The 15,813-nt window shown below is 45.0% G+C and overlaps 1 protein-coding gene across 1 annotated transcript in view; it reads left to right on the plus strand.

The window, feature by feature from the left end:
• The window catches only part of LOC112072260 (plakophilin-3), a 52,639-nt gene that overhangs the window by 33,791 nt on the left and 3,035 nt on the right, over positions 1-15,813 (plus strand). Inside the window, exons 9-16 of the mRNA XM_070439718.1 lie at positions 731-935; positions 4,756-4,810; positions 6,292-6,409; positions 6,617-6,781; positions 6,979-7,161; positions 7,662-7,815; positions 8,183-8,378; positions 12,207-12,294. Of these exons, the coding sequence (XP_070295819.1) occupies positions 731-935; positions 4,756-4,810; positions 6,292-6,409; positions 6,617-6,781; positions 6,979-7,161; positions 7,662-7,815; positions 8,183-8,378; positions 12,207-12,294 (1,164 nt within the window). The remainder of the gene's footprint in view (positions 1-730; positions 936-4,755; positions 4,811-6,291; positions 6,410-6,616; positions 6,782-6,978; positions 7,162-7,661; positions 7,816-8,182; positions 8,379-12,206; positions 12,295-15,813) is intronic.

Raw genomic sequence — 15,813 nt, forward strand, 5'->3', positions numbered from 1 at the left:
GCTCCAGGTGTATCAACACATTGGCGTGCTCCAGGTGTATCAACACATTGGCGTGCTCCAGGTGTATCAACACATTGGCGTGCTCCAGGTGTATCTACACATTGGCGTGCTCCAGTTGTATTAACTGGCAGTCTTGGCGTAGCTGCTTATTATAAAAGTCTCAACTTTGATTTATGTCACAGTTCAGCAGGCGTTCATGTGATCTTAGTAATTATAAAAGAATGTGGTCTTGTTGAAGTGACAGACACAATGTTGTTCCAAGCAGGTATGTAGTAGTTTGTCACAGACAGGTATCTTGTAGGACAAGGGGTAGGCAACCCTGGTCCTGGAGTGCCGCCGGAAGTCCAGGTGTGTAGAATTGAGGTAATCACTGAACTGATCCATTAGCTCAGTTTGATCAGGTGTGGTGCCTAGTTGGAACACGATCCTACAGTACCCCAGGAACAGGGTTGACTAGTCCTGTTGTAGGAACTTCTGTTCTGTTAACTAGCAGCATTACAGATAGTTCTTTATGTATCCTCTTGTTGGAGGGGTAACAGGGTTCACTAAGGAGGAGTTTCAGCCAGTCCCAATGGCATCTATACCCCTTCCCTTTGGTCTTCACCTCTCCAGACCTGTAAAAACATTGATTGGTTGGGGCCAAAGGGGAAGGGGAGTGAATGACTACCGTGCGGTTGAGTCTGAACCTTACAGAGTTGTCCCTCTCTCTTTCTCTCTCTTCCATCACTAGGTGCGGCAATATAAGGCCATCCCGGAGCTGGTGAGGCTATTCAACAGTGAGAACCAGGAGGTGGCTCGCTACGCCACAGGGGCTATGAGGAACGCCATCTATGAGAACATGGACAACAAGATGTCCCTCATCGAGGAGGGAGGAATTCCACAGCTCATAAATGCTCTGAAGCAGAATGATGATGAGCTACGCAAGAACATCACAGGTCAGGACATTTTAAATGTTTGTCGTTTAGCAGACTGTGTGATGTGTGCTGTCTTGGGGGGTTGAGAACGGAGCGGAAGACACATGTCCATTGTTTGCTGTAACATATGGACAACAAAGTCATATAGTATTGTATCCAGTGAAACTTCCAGTTAGTACATTCATCTCTAAGGTAGCCAGGTAAGATACGCTGACAGGCCGTTGTTGGAAAAGAGAACGTGTTCGGCCTCCCGAGTGGTGCCGTGGTCTAAGGCACTGCATCGCAGTGCTAGTTTCGAGTTCAGGCTCTGTCGCAGCCGGCCGCGCCCGGGAGACACATGGGGCGGCGCACAATTGGCCCAGCGTCGTCCGGGTTAGGGGAGGGTTTGGCCTGCAGGGATGTTCTTGTCCCATCGCGCTCTAGCGACTCCTGTGGCGGGCCGGGCACAGTGCACACTGACACGGTCGCCAGGTGTACGGTGTTTCCTCCGCCTCATTGGTGTGGTTAAGTGGGCATTGTATCAAGAAGCAGTGTGGCTTGGTTGGGTTGTTTTTTGGGAGGACGCACGTCTCTCGACCTTTGCCTTTCCCGAGTCCGTACGTGAGTTGCAGCAATGAGACAGGACTCTAACTACCAATTGGATACCACGAAATTGAGGAGAAAAAGGGGTAACAAAAAGTAAAAGAAGAGAATATGTTCTCTCTCATTAACGTACCTGGTTAAACAACTTTATGTGAAATGACAGGTATGTGAGCCCTGTCTGTCACTCACAACATGGCCTCTCAATAGAGTTGACTCCATAGAAATAGAATGAGTAGAACTGGCATTCCCATCCGAGTCAACGTTCTGTGATGGCTGGACTGGCGGCCATGTTGAATTGCTGAGATCTGAGGGCTTTTTCTCTGCTCTAGTTAACGTCTCTGACTCTCTGTAGTCTTATCTTAACCTTTCCATCCTCCTGTCTAGACCGGTCGCAGGCTGAGGGTTAAACTGAAGCTCTCTATTGGAATCAAAGGAAACTCCTCAACACCTAGCTTTCTACAACAGATTCTGGGGTTAAGTGAGCCCGTCAGCCCCTATAAGGAATGTTTGGGTTGCGGCGTAGGGACGAGGGAGTGGAGAGCTGAGAACCCGTTACCCTTTATGGGACCTGAATAATACACATCCTGGAAAAGTGTGTGTGTGTGTGTGTGTGTGTGTGCGTGTGTGCTGTGTGTGTGTGTGCTGTGTGTTGTGTGTGTGTGTGGTGGTGTGGTGTGTGTGTGTTGTGTGTGTGTGTGGTGTGTGTGTGTGTGTGGTGTGGTGTGTGTGTGTGTGTGTGTGTGTGTGTGTGTGTGTGTGTGTGGTACAGAGTGTATAGGAAGGAGGGAGTTGTCTCCACCTGTAGTGTTCTCTCTCTGCCACACCCTGTATGACTCACAGTCCTTTCACTCTCTCTAGTCAAGCTGTTAGAACACAACCACTGTCTGGACCTCTACACGTTCAGGTTGTTGGTACACAGCCAAGGAGAACTGCTGTAGAGGAAGAGAGAGAGAAAGACAGGCTGTAATGACTGCTTGGTTAGTTCCTATGAGACTGGTCATAGTGGTAACACAATAGACATGTTTTTGCTAGTTGATGTTGTCACCAAAAGACATATTTACCTGATTTTTTTAAATTAAGATACCAGTTGACCATTTCCGTCCCCTTGTCACCGGTTTTCCATTTTCTTAGCGCGCGTATAACTTGGGTCACGATGGCCGAGTTTTACAACTTCAGTGATTGTCTATGTTACTGAAGATGCATTTGAACCCGCGAAGACAACCAGCTTCTTATCGCCAATATGCGTGTTTGTGCAACCACTCTGGCGGCCACTTTTGATCACTGAGAGCGTGGCTATCACTTGGTTTCTGTTCAAGGAGTTATTTTCTGTGGAAACTTCTCCTGTCTACCATTTTATTCTTCAACAGGGCAATTCCTGGGACACGTAGAAACTGTTGGGCCTATACGCCGAGACAGCGCTTCCGCGTTTCGCGTCTTTCGCTGAGTCCGGGCGTTCATCGGCAGTAGACCATTCGTCTGAACTCTCACCGGTTCTTCAGGATAGTGGAGACTCCTCGAGCGGCACTATGGTCGAGCTAGAGAGCATCCCGTCTCTGTTTGCCCAGTGGTTGATCGATCGTTCATACATCTATACTACTCGCACCGGTGTAAGCCTCTCAGGTCAGTATCTGGGTCTAATCACTATAGTACCACCCATTCACTAGGGTAGTCATATTTTACCTCTCCGTCCATGTACAGTATAGTAACAGTATAGGTACACCTTGATTTGCTATGCGTTAGTCTATGTAGCTGTACCATGCCTTTTTATGGGTTTAGTTACTCACGTACTCAGTACACCCTGCGTGCTCTTATTTTTGTACTGACATTTTATATATTAGCACGGCCCCGCTCATACGGTTCAGCGACTATCGCGCTCGCGGCGATGCGTGAGTAGTTGACGTATACCCTGTTAACATGTATATACAGTTACTATGGGTCCCGACTACACTCTATATATGGAGTGACATCTTTATGCGCCGTCGTTCCGATAGTTGTAGTCATTTGTACATCTATATCCCCGGTGGTCAGTACACTCTTATGAATAGAGGGTACCTATGTATAGGTTCATCATCTCTACCTAGTATAACCCGCTTGAGAGGATAGTGTGCACACCGCTATCAGGTCAACACTGTAGATAGTAGCATTGATAATACAGCTAGTTCGCCTGCGTTGGTGTCGTTTGACACTATAGTTTCACGCATATGCTACAGTACATTCTTCAGGGTACTGTACAGTATTAGTGAACGCAGCTATAATGTTCCCACATCCCTCATAACCCCGGGTGAGTTCAGCGTATATCATTACATCTATAGTTACACTTAACCCTGCTGTCGTTGCCGGTATGCGGATAGTACATTTGTCATTCTCGCCCTTGTTCACTATTGTATTTGTTCACATGTCTTAAGTTGATGTGTATTATTGTAGGTACTGACTCACTTTATACTCTTGTATGTACATGATTTCCTCTCTTATAGTATAGGTACATCGTTGTGGTTGATTTCACTATATAAACCGTACTCCCCTCATTATTTCCTGGCAATTCACTGTTAACACTGTATAAGTATCAGTTTCTTAATATGTATACCTATCATTGGTAGTTATCAGCGTATAATTACATGCTATATGTACACTTTCGGACTTAGTGAAAGTTATATGATACGAATATTATGTTGACTACCTATTTACGGGTAGTCTTTACCCCGGGAGTTTGTCCATATAACTTAACCCAGTCGTCAGTGCCTCCCTATTTATTCAGTCACACTCCTTGTTTTTCTTTTTTCTATATTGGCCCTTGGTCCCTACTGAGGAGTACGTCACATTTGGATCAAGACTCACCCAACCTTACTCAGTACATTTATAGCGTGGCAATAAGTGGACACGTATAGTACTAGCTCTATCACACTCATCATGATATCTACTAAGCACTATCCGTGCGCACTGTTATATCCACTACTCACGTACATGGGCTCCCATATATGTGACATTGTACTACCGGACCCTAGTACTCATGGCCTTTCCACCGCGCTATATCGTCACAACTATTAATACTATGATAATATCACTATCGTTGCTATCGGTTATCTCACGTATGAGATGCCATTCTACTTATTTTCGTCACACGTGTCAACAGCTATAGGCTCAACAAATAGTAGGCATAGTACAGGGCTGTCGACCATGCGTATAGCGATACATATACTCCCTCCCCACTCTGCCTGTCGGGACTTGTGTTACTGATCCTCTTTTCGGGTTCCGTCCGCAGCGACACTATATGGTATCAGCGCCATGGAGGGCACCAGCCTACAAAGTGTTCTCACGTACGCGGTAGTACACCGTATAAACTCTATACGCTGTACACTACGCCTTCATACGGGGTCAGTTGCTATGTTAGTGAACTAGTCACGATTCGTTCACACTTATGATTGGGTAGCGTGACAGGGGCTGTATAAGTGATACACCGTGTATAGGTTTATCACTTACTCGGTCATTGAGCGTGCATTATACGCTAGTCACTCTGCGATATCTCTTCAATAGTACACGGCTATATCGGCGTAGGTGGTAGCAGGTGTATGATACACTACTCATTGTACATACCGATTAACGGGCGTATGTCGTCAACGCTATATATTCCACTATATAGTACATCTTCTATGGCTGGTTGTTCATGTATATGATCAGCACTGATACGTATCACTATAGTACACTATTGCGTACTACAGCTATAATCACTACGCTTCTATAGTAATCTATAGCGGTGTACCAGTATGATACACTATAGTACACTATAGGGTATACGTAAACATATTTAAGAAAATAGTCGATATGGATATCATTAGTCATATAAGTACACCATTATAAATAAAGTTACACATAGATAGAAAGTAATAGCACATTATAATTACACTATCGTCCACTACACTATAGTAACTATATGTACAGTACACTATATGCACAGTATGGATAGTACAGTATAGTACAGTATAAATACACACTATAGTACGACTATAGGATGGTGCAGTATAGTACATTATCGTACACTACAGTATAGTGCACAATAGTACACTATAGTGCAGTATAGTACAGTATTATAAACTATACTACGGTGTAATACACTATAGTATAGTACAGTGTAATACACTATAGTATAGTACGGTGTAGTACACTATAGTATAGTACAGTGTAGTACACTATAGTACAGTGTAGTACACTCTAGTACACTATRGTACAGTGTAATACACTATAGTACAGTAAAATAAACTATAGTACAGTGTAATACACTATAGTATAGTACAGTGTAGTACACTATAGTGCAGTGTAGTACACCGTAGTACACAATAGTACACTATTGTACAGTATAGKACACTATAGTATAGTACAGTATAGTACAGTACACTATAGTACAGTATAGTACCCTATATAGTTCACTGCAGTATAGTACACTATAGTACAGTATAGTACACTATAGTACACTATATAGTTCACTGCAGTATAGTACACTATAGTACAGTATAGTACACTATAGTACAGTATAGTACACTATAGTACAGTACACTATAGTACAGTATAGTACACTATATAGTTTACTGCAGTATAGTACACTATAGTACAGTATAGTACACTATAGTACAGTATAGTACACTATAGTACAGTACACTATAGTACAGTATAGTACACTTTCTGTTATTCTTGTTGTTCTTCTTCTTCTTTTTCGGGTAAGGACACTGTTCTCACCTGTACTATAGAGTTCCATGTCAGCTCTGATTTATGTTTGACTATCCCGTCTCTAACCTGTCCCCAGGAACCTGAGCTCAGTGAATGAGAAGACCAGAAGGCAGATGCGGGAGACCAACGGTCTGGTGGATGCCCTGGTAGGATACGTCCAGGCCTCGGTACAGGATGGCAAGGTGGAGGACAAGGTGAGGCCAAGCACATTGTAGAATAATCATTTCCATTATTGATTGGATATATAGAGTGCCTTTCCAGATGCTCAAAGCACTTTGCAATGAAAGGGGAAACTCACCGCAACCAACAATGTCCTACCTGGGTGATGAACCAGACCCCTCACCACACATCAGATAATCATATTTGACTATGGACCTAATCATTTTTCTGTGTGTTTCCAGGGTGTGGAGAACACTTTATGTGTCCTGAGGAACCTCTCCTACCAACTGTACAGTGAGATCCCGCCCTCAGCCCTGCTACGTCTGGAAGGACCAACCAGAGGCCAAGAAACCAGCAGGAGCGAAGCCATTGGTTGCTTTACCCCTCAGAGCAAGAAAGTCAAAGATGTATGTATCTCACTGTCAATCGTCTTATAGTCTTCTTGTCCTCCTTCTCCCGTCGTCGTCGTCGTTGTTCTTCTTTGTTTTTGTTCTTCTGTCAGTTTATCAGTTGAACCTTAATTGTCCTAGTGGTATTCAGAATGACCCTGTCTGTGTGAAAATGGAACTCCTTTATCACATTGACCCCCTTTCCCTTCGTTCAGAGGAAGAACCAGGACATGGCCACGTTCACGGAGGTGGCCCGCGTACCCAAGGGTCTGGAGTGGCTGTGGCACCCCCAGGTGGTGGGGCTGTATAACAGCGTGCTGCAGGGCTGTGAGGTCAACTCCACCACCCGCGARGCTGCAGCCGGGGCTCTGCAGAACATCACCGCAGGCGACAAGAGGGTGAGTGTTGAGATCTGTCCATGCCAATGGGCAATTCAGCAGACAGAGCAAGATGTGATTGGGGTACAACGTACAGTAACTTAAGTAGGTTGGGAACACTGTCCTACGCTCTTAGAAAATAAGCTGGCCCCTTAAGAGAACCCTTTGAAGAACCCTTTTGGTTCCAGGTAAAACACATTTGGGTTCCATGTAGAACACTTTCCACAGAAGATTCTACTTGGAACCCAACAGGGTTCTACCTGGAACCAAAGGGCGTTCTCCTAAGAACCCTTTTGGAACCCTTTTCTCTGAAAGGGAGCAGCTCCAAGTTAGATCACTCACATTGATCAGGTGTATAACTCTGTCCAGAAACAAGCCCTATCCCAGACACTTGTGGGGATCTGAGGATTTGAGCAATCCTATGGGGGTAGGGTTTTTTTATGGACAAGGCCAAATACAGCATTTAAAGTGTTGTTGACTTGGACGTACCTTTCAATGAATCTCTCCCTCTCCTTCCTCAGTGGGCGGAGGTGCTGAGTCATGTGGCTCTGGAGCAGGAGAGGATGCTTCCTGTGATGTTGGACAAACTGAGGACCAATAATGACCTGGAGCTGAAATCCCTCACCGGCTTCCTCAGAAACCTGTCACGCCATGCCAAGGACAAGAACGCCATGGGTCAGTACCATAGACAAAATACGTGTGTACGCCGTAGTACCTTTGACCTTTGACCCACTTCAATACAAAAGTGTGGGGAAATTGGTTGCGGCATACGGTTTCTTTTTAAAAACATGACATCATGAGAACAGCAGACCTCAGCAGAAATCAGACTTTCATGGATATTAGGGATTGATTTCATGGCAATGTGAGATTTGCATGAACAATTTGCATTACACATGTGGAACACAAAGTTACAATTTGTCCTTGAATGACATATAAGCGAAACCAGATGGAGGGGGGGGGGGGGACCCCATTTATTTCATGCCAGAGCAAGAACCAACAACAACAACTAAAGGGTCGACCAATAAAACGTTCCTCTCTCCAGCCACAAAGGTAGTGAACAACCTGGTGTCCGAATTGCCTGCTGACGGTCAGCAGAAAGAGCCGTCCAGCGACGTGGTGGTCAACATCTGTGGAACGTTGAACAACCTGGTGACCTCCAGCTCCATCGCAGCCCGGGACATCGCCTTCTTCGACGGGCTGCAGAAACTAGTGGCCATCAAGAACTCCCACGACAGCAGGTATGGAATGGGAGGAATATTGGTAGCAGTGTTTCTGCTGGTATTTAACCTGGTGTTTAATAGAAACGGGTGGTCATTAAGAACTCCCACGACAGCAGGTATGGAATGGGAGGAATATTGGTAGCAGTGTTTCTGCTGGTATTTAACCTGGTGTTTAATAGAAACGGGTGGTCATTAAGAACTCCCATGACAGCAGGTATGGAATGGGAGGAATATTGGTAGCAGTGTTTCTGCTGGTATTTTAACCTGGTGTTTAATAGAAACGGGTGGTCATTAAGAACTCCCACGACAGCAGGTATGGAATGGGAGGAATATTGGTAAGCAGTGTTTCTGCTGGTATTTAACCTGGTGTTTAATAGAAACGGGTGGTCATTAAGAACTCCACACAAAGCAGGTATGGAATGGGAGGAATATTGGTAGCAGTGTTTCTGCTGGTATTTAACCTGGTGTTTAATAGAAACGGGTGGTCATTAAGAACTCCCACGACAGCAGGTATGGAATGGGAGGAATATTGGTAGCAGTGTTTTGCGCGGTATTTAACCTGGTGTTTAATAGAAACGGGTGGTCATTAAGAACTCCCACGACAGCAGGTATGGAATGGGAGGATATTGGTAGCAGTGTTTCTGCTGGTATTTAACCTGGTGTTTAATAGAAACGGGTGGTCATTAGAACTCCCAGACAGCAGGTATGGATGGGAGGAATATTGGTAGCAGTGTTTCCTGCTGGTATTTAACCTGGTGGTTTAATAGAAACGGGTGTCATTAGACTCCACAATAAGTAAGGTAGAATAAAGGAAGTGTTCTGGGTAATTAACAGAAAAAGAACTTGAAAACCTCCATGACAGCAGGTATGGAATGGGAGGAATATTGGTAGCTGTTGTTGTGTTGTGTGGTGTTCTGCTGTATTTTAGCTTTAATAAAACGGGTGGTCATTAAGAACTCCCACGAACAGGTATGGAATGGGAGGAATATTGGTAGCAGTGTTTCTTCTGGTATTTAACCTGGTGTTTAATAGAAACGGTGGTCATTAAGAACTCCACGACAGCAGGTATGGAATGGGAGGAATATTGGTAGCAGTGTTCTGCTGGTATTTACTGGTGTTTAATAGAAACGGGTGGTCATTAAGAACTCCCACGACAGCAGGTATGGAATGGGAGGAATATTGGTAGCAGTGTTTCTCGCTGGTATTTAACCTGGTGTTTAATAGAAACGGGTGGTCATTAAGAACTCCCACGACAGCAGGTATGGAATGGGAGGAATATTGGTAGCAGTGTTTCTGCTGGTATTTAACCTGGTGTTTAATAGAAACGGGTGGTCATTAAGAACTCCCATGACAGCAGGTATGGAATGGGAGGAATATTGGTAGCAGTGTTTCTGCTGGTATTTAACCTGGTGTTTAATAGAAACGGGTGGTCATTAAAGAACTCCCATGACAGCAGGTATGGAATGGGAGGAATATTGGTAGCAGTGTTTCTGCTGGTATTTAACCTGGTGTTTAATAGAAACGGTGGTCATTAAGAACTCCCACGACAGCAGGTATGGAATGGGAGGAATAATTGGTAGCAGTGTTTCTGCTGGTATTTAACCTGGTGTTTAATAGAAACGGGTGGTCATTAAGAACTCCCATGACAGCAGGTATATGGAAAATGAGTAGGAATGTTCTGACAAAAGATTTTACTGACCACGTGATTTGACAGGAAATGTCCAGGTTCGAGTGTGAATGGTAATAGTAAAGGCGAGAGTGGACAGCCCTGTCTCGTTCTGCAACAGCGAGGACTTAGACTTGTAGTATGCATACAGGCTCTCGGCTTATACTAGTGCCTAGAGTTTTTCCTGGTCAGTTATTATAAGTGACAGCCATTCAGATGGCCACTTCCTCACTACTGGTCCCCATAGTGACAGTGTTTCCAAGAGGAGTGGATACTTAATACAATTTGCATACTGTATACCACCTTTCAGACAATGTGGTAACACATTTCCCTAGCATTTACCCAGCCCTGTCTGTCTGTCCCTGCCCCCAGCACACAGATGTAGTATTATGAGGCCATGACTGAAATGGAGATAATATCCTTCTCTTCTAATGCTCCTTGGTCTTGGAACAAGTTGCAAAATACTTTAAAACTGGAGGAGAGGGAATCACTTGCTGAGTAAATCTCTGATATAGGATAATGTTGTTACATTGTGATTTTTATGTTTTGTCTTGCTGACATCTTGCCAGGTCCCCCTCCAAAAATAGTACTTTTTCCCCTAGTTTAAATTAAGGTTAAATAAAAGGTAAAATAAATATATGAGTAGAAAACATTCAGACATACCTAATTTCACTGCCATGATAAGGATGCTATAGGAACATGTCTACTTGATCAGCCCAGGTTATATTTACTGTCCCCCAGTGTATTGATGGTAGCAGCTATATAAATTAATGTCCCCCAGTGTATGATTGGTAGCAGCTATAAATATATTACTGTCCCGAGTGTATTGTTGGTAGCAGCTATATAATATTTACTGTCCCCATGGTATTGATTGGTAGCAGCTATATAATATTTACTGTCCCCGTGTATTGATTGGTAGCAGCTATATAATATTGACTGTCCCCCAGTGTATTGATTGGTAGCAGCTATATAATATTTACTGTCCCCCAGTGTATTGATTGGTAGCAGTTATATATATATTACTGTCCCTGGTGTATGGATTGTGTAAATATTACAGTTAAGTATAGTTACTGGGAACTAAGTTTTGTCTTGTGTCTTGAAGAACAGTCAAACTGAAAGTCTTCAACAAAAAGTCAACTGCTAGTTTTAACCTGGTCTTCATGTTGTCTCTCTTGTAACCTGCTAGTTTTTAACTGGCTGGTCTCTATGTTGTCTCTCTTGTAACCTGCTAGTTCTTAACCTGGTCTTTATGTTGTCTCTCTTGTAGCCCTGCTAGTTTTTTAACCTGGTCTCTATGTTGTCTCTCTTGTAGCCCTGCTAGTTTTAACCTGGTCTTTATGTTGTCTCTCTTGAAGCCCTGCTAGTTTTTAACCTGGTCTTTATGTTCTCTCTCTTGAAGCCCTGCTAGTTTTTTAACCTGGTCTTATGTTGTCTCTCTTGTAGCCCTGCTAGTTTTTACCTGGTCTTCATGTTGTTCTCTTGAAGCCCTGCTAGTTTTTAACCTGGTCTTCATGTTTGTCTCTCTGTAGTCCTGCTAGTTTTTAACCTGGTCTTCATGTTGTCTCTCTTGTAGTCTGCTAGTTTTTAACCTGGTCTTTATGTTGTCTCTCTTGAAGCCCTGCTAGTTTTTAACCTGGTCTTTATGTGTCTCTCTTGAAGCCTGCTAGTTTTTAACCTGGTCTTCATGTTGTCTCTCTTGTAGTCCTGCTAGTTTTTAACCTGGTTCTCATGTTGTCTCTCTTGTAGTCCTGCTAGTTTTTAACCTGGTCTTTATGTTGTCTCTCTTGAAGCCTGCTAGTTTTTAACCTGGTCTTCATGTTGTCTCTCTTGTCGCCCTGCTAGTTTCTTAACCTGGTCTTATGTTGTCTCTCTTGTAGTCCTGCTAGTTTTTACCTGGTCTTCATGTTGTCTCTCTTGTAGTCCTGCTAGTTTTTAACCTGGTCTTCATGTTGTCTCTCTTGTGTCCTGCTAGTTTTTAACCTGGTCTTCATGTTGTCTCTTTGTAGTCCTGCTAGTTCTTAACCTGGTCTTCATGTTGTCTCTCTTGTAGTCCTGCTAGTTTTTAACCTGGTCTCCATGTTGTCTCTCTTGTAGTCTCTTAGTCTTTTACCTGGTCTCCATGTTGTCTCTCTGTAGCCTGCTTAGTTTTTAACCTGGTCTCCATGTTGTCTCTCTTGTAGTCCTGGGAAGCTGAAAGCATCCAAAGCAGCAGCAACAGTCCTCTGCAACATGTTCCAATACAAGAAGCTGCACAAGGACTACAAACAGGTGAGAAACACCTCTGGAGAATGGTAGAGAGGAGGATCATAGACTACTACGATATGTATACTGTATATGTTCTGTGTTCCAAACAGGACATTATTTGTCTTTTTACCTAAACATGCAAAAACCATTAGATAGAATTGATAGCAAGCAGTACACTGGGTTAGTCAGATTTTATTAAATATAACAGAACAGATGACCTAGAATGACATTCACTCTCGTAGGATGGGTTGCCAAAAATAACTAACTGAAAGCCACATCCACGAATATGACTAGATTGAGGTATACAGTATGYCACTGTGCTTCTATGGCTATATGCACCAATGCTCTGACTACTTTATTTGTTAATTTAGCAAATAAGACAGCTTTATTATTTACTTATTAGTCAACGCAACTAAATTTCAGCTTTCATTAGCTTTAAAACAGCAACATTTTCTCTCAACCTCATGGCAAAATGTSTAGAATAGCATGAGATGAGCTTTAAAACAGCAACATTTTCTCTCAGGCTCATGGCAAAATGTGTAGAATAGCATGAGATTAGCTTTAAAACAGCAACTTTTTTCTCAGGCTCATGGCAAAATGTGTAGAATAGCATGAGATTAGCTTTAAAACAGCAACTTTTTTCTCTTTCCCCAATGGCAAAATGTGTAAAACGAATGGAAGTCAGCTGCTCCACCGAAAAAATTTATGTTCATATATATTTWAAAAAAATAGCTACGTGAATACAATATTAGGAACCCGAATACCTGCGGACATTGGTTAATAACGAGTAGTGAGGGTGATTCCCTGTGTAAATCCTCGCCTTTTCCTGTTGCTCTATTTTCAACTACAGTAGCTACAATGCTGTCTGCTGTCTTCTCTTGTCTGGTAGGGGAATCAGAGCTGTTTATCTGTCACACACACACACACACACACACACACACACACACACACACACACACACACACACACACACACACACGTGGCAACTATGTGTGTTGTGGCATGTTTGCCTTAGGAGATGAGGGGGGTCCATTAACCAGCCTTGAGGATTGGGGGTCCATTAACAAGCCTTGAGGATTGGGGGGGTCCATTAACAGCCTTGAGGATTGGGGTCCATTAACCAGCCTTGAGGATTGGGGGGTGTCCATTAACCAGCCTTGAGGATTGGGGTGTCCATTAACCAGCCTTGAAGGATTGGGGTGTCCATTACCAGCCGTGAAGATTGGGGGTGTCCATTAACCAGCCTTGAGGATGGGGGGGTCATTAACCAGCCTTCAGGATGGGGGGTTCCATTAACCAGCCTTCAGGATGGGGGGTCCATTAACCAGCCTTGATGTTGGGGGGTCCATTAACCAGCCTTCAGATGGGGGGATCCATTAACCAGCCTTGATGTTGGGGGGTCATTAACCAGCCTTGATGTTGGGGGGCCATTAAACCACCTTGAGATTGGGGGTCCATAACCAGCCTGAGGATGGGGGGATCCATTAACCAGCCTTGATGTTGGGGGGTCCATTAACCAGCCTTGAGGATGGGGGGGATCCATTAACCAGCCTTGATGTTGGGGGATCCATTAACCAGCCTTGATGTTGGGGGGTCCATTAACCAGCTTGAGGATGGGGGGTCCTTATCCAGCCTGAGGATTGGGGGGTCCATTAACCAGCCTTGAGGATGGGGGGGGGGGTCCATTTAACCAGCCTTGAGGATGGGGGGGTCCATTAACCAGCCTTGAGGATGGGGTCCATTACCAGGCCTTGAGGATGGGGGGGGTCCATTAACCAGCCTGAGGATGGGGGGGGGGGTACATTAACCAGCCTAAAGGATGGGGGGTCCATTAACCAGCCTTGAGGATGGGGGTCATTAACCAGCCTGAGGATGGGGGGGGGTCCATTAACCAGCCTTGAGGATGGGGGGGGGGTTCATTAACCAGCCCTAGGATGGGGGGGTCCATTAACCAGCCTTGAGGATGGGGGGTCACTTAACCAGCCTGGATGGGGGTCCATTAACAGGCCTTGAATGGGAGGGGGGGGGGTCATTAACCAGCCTTGAGGATGGGGGGGGGGTCCCATTAACCAGCCTTGAGGATGGGGGGGGGGCCACTTAACCAGCCTTGAGGATGGGGGAGGTCCATTACCAGCCTTGAGGATGGGGGGAGTCCATTAACCAGCCATTGAGGATGGGGAGGTCCATTAACCAGCCTTGAGGATGGGGGGGTCTATTAAACAACAGCCTTGAGGAGGGGGGGGGGGGCGGTCCATTAACCAACCCTGATGTTGGGGGGCCATTAACCAGCCTTGAGGACGGGGGGAGTCCATTAACCAGCCTTTGGTGGAGGGGTCTACGCTTGGGAGGAGGGGTCCAATTAACCAGCCTGAGGATGGAGGGGGTCCATAACCAGCCTTGAGGATGGGGGGGCTCCATTACAGCCTTGAGGAGGGGGGGGTCCATTAACCAGCCCTTAGGAGGACTGCGCGGGGTCATTAACCAACCCTGATGTATGGGGGGTCCATTAACCAGCCTTTGAGGACGGGGGAGTCCATTAAACAGCCTTGAGCGCGGGGGGTCCATATTCAAATAAATACTTCCCTAACTGTTCCTACCTACTGTAGTCTCTATGTTCACACACAAAGACACCCAGGGAGTGGCTTGCAAGAATGATTGCTTTTTAGATGGTGGTCTGCCTTGCCTAAAGGGTGCAGCCCTCTCGCCTCCTCGGCCCTGTCTCTAGTCTCTCGCTCTCTCTCTGTCCTCTGTCTCTCGCCTCTCCTCTCTGTCTCGCTCTCTCTCTCTCTGTCTCGCTCTCTCTCTCTGTCTCTCTGTCTCTGTCTCTCTGTCTCTCGATGCTCTCTCTCTCTCTCTGTCTTTGTCTCTCGCTCTCTCTCTGTGTCTCTGTCTGTCTGTTCTCTCTCTCTCTCTCTCGGTGTCTCTCTGTCTCCTCTCTCTCTCTCTCTCTCAACCTGCTCTCTCTCTCTCTCGCTCTGCTCAGCCTCTCTCTCTCTCTCTCTCTCTCTCTCTCTCTCTCTCTCTCTCTCTCTCTCTCTCTCGTCTCTCTCTCTCTCTCTCTTGTCTCTGTCTCGCTCGCTCTCTCTCTCTCGCTTGCTCTTCTCTCGCTCTCACACTCAGGGCATTTCCTGATGAACAATCTGAACACTCCCACTATATGTACCTCCCTCAACAGCTACCTGCCAGAACTATTATATAATCAGTATTCATCTTAAATAACTTTCAAACATTGCATTGGTTTAGCAGCCTCATTATATTTACTGTCCCCAGTGTATTGATTGGTAGCAGCTTAAATATCCAGATATGGTACAGCATATTATGTCCGCCCCAGATGTATGTATTGGTAGCAGCATATAATATTTTACTGCTCCCCGCTGCTATTGATTGGTAAGCAGCCTATCATAATATGACTAGTCCCCAGTGTATTGATCGTAGCAGCTACAAATATATTACTGTCCCCATGCTTATTGATTGGTAGAGCATATATAATTTCTACTGCCCCCAGTGTATGAGTAGTTGAGCATATCATATATTCGAACGGTC

Source organism: Salvelinus sp. IW2-2015, unplaced genomic scaffold (genome assembly GCF_002910315.2).
Source record: "Salvelinus sp. IW2-2015 unplaced genomic scaffold, ASM291031v2 Un_scaffold1866, whole genome shotgun sequence".
Lineage (NCBI taxonomy): Eukaryota > Metazoa > Chordata > Actinopteri > Salmoniformes > Salmonidae > Salvelinus > Salvelinus sp. IW2-2015.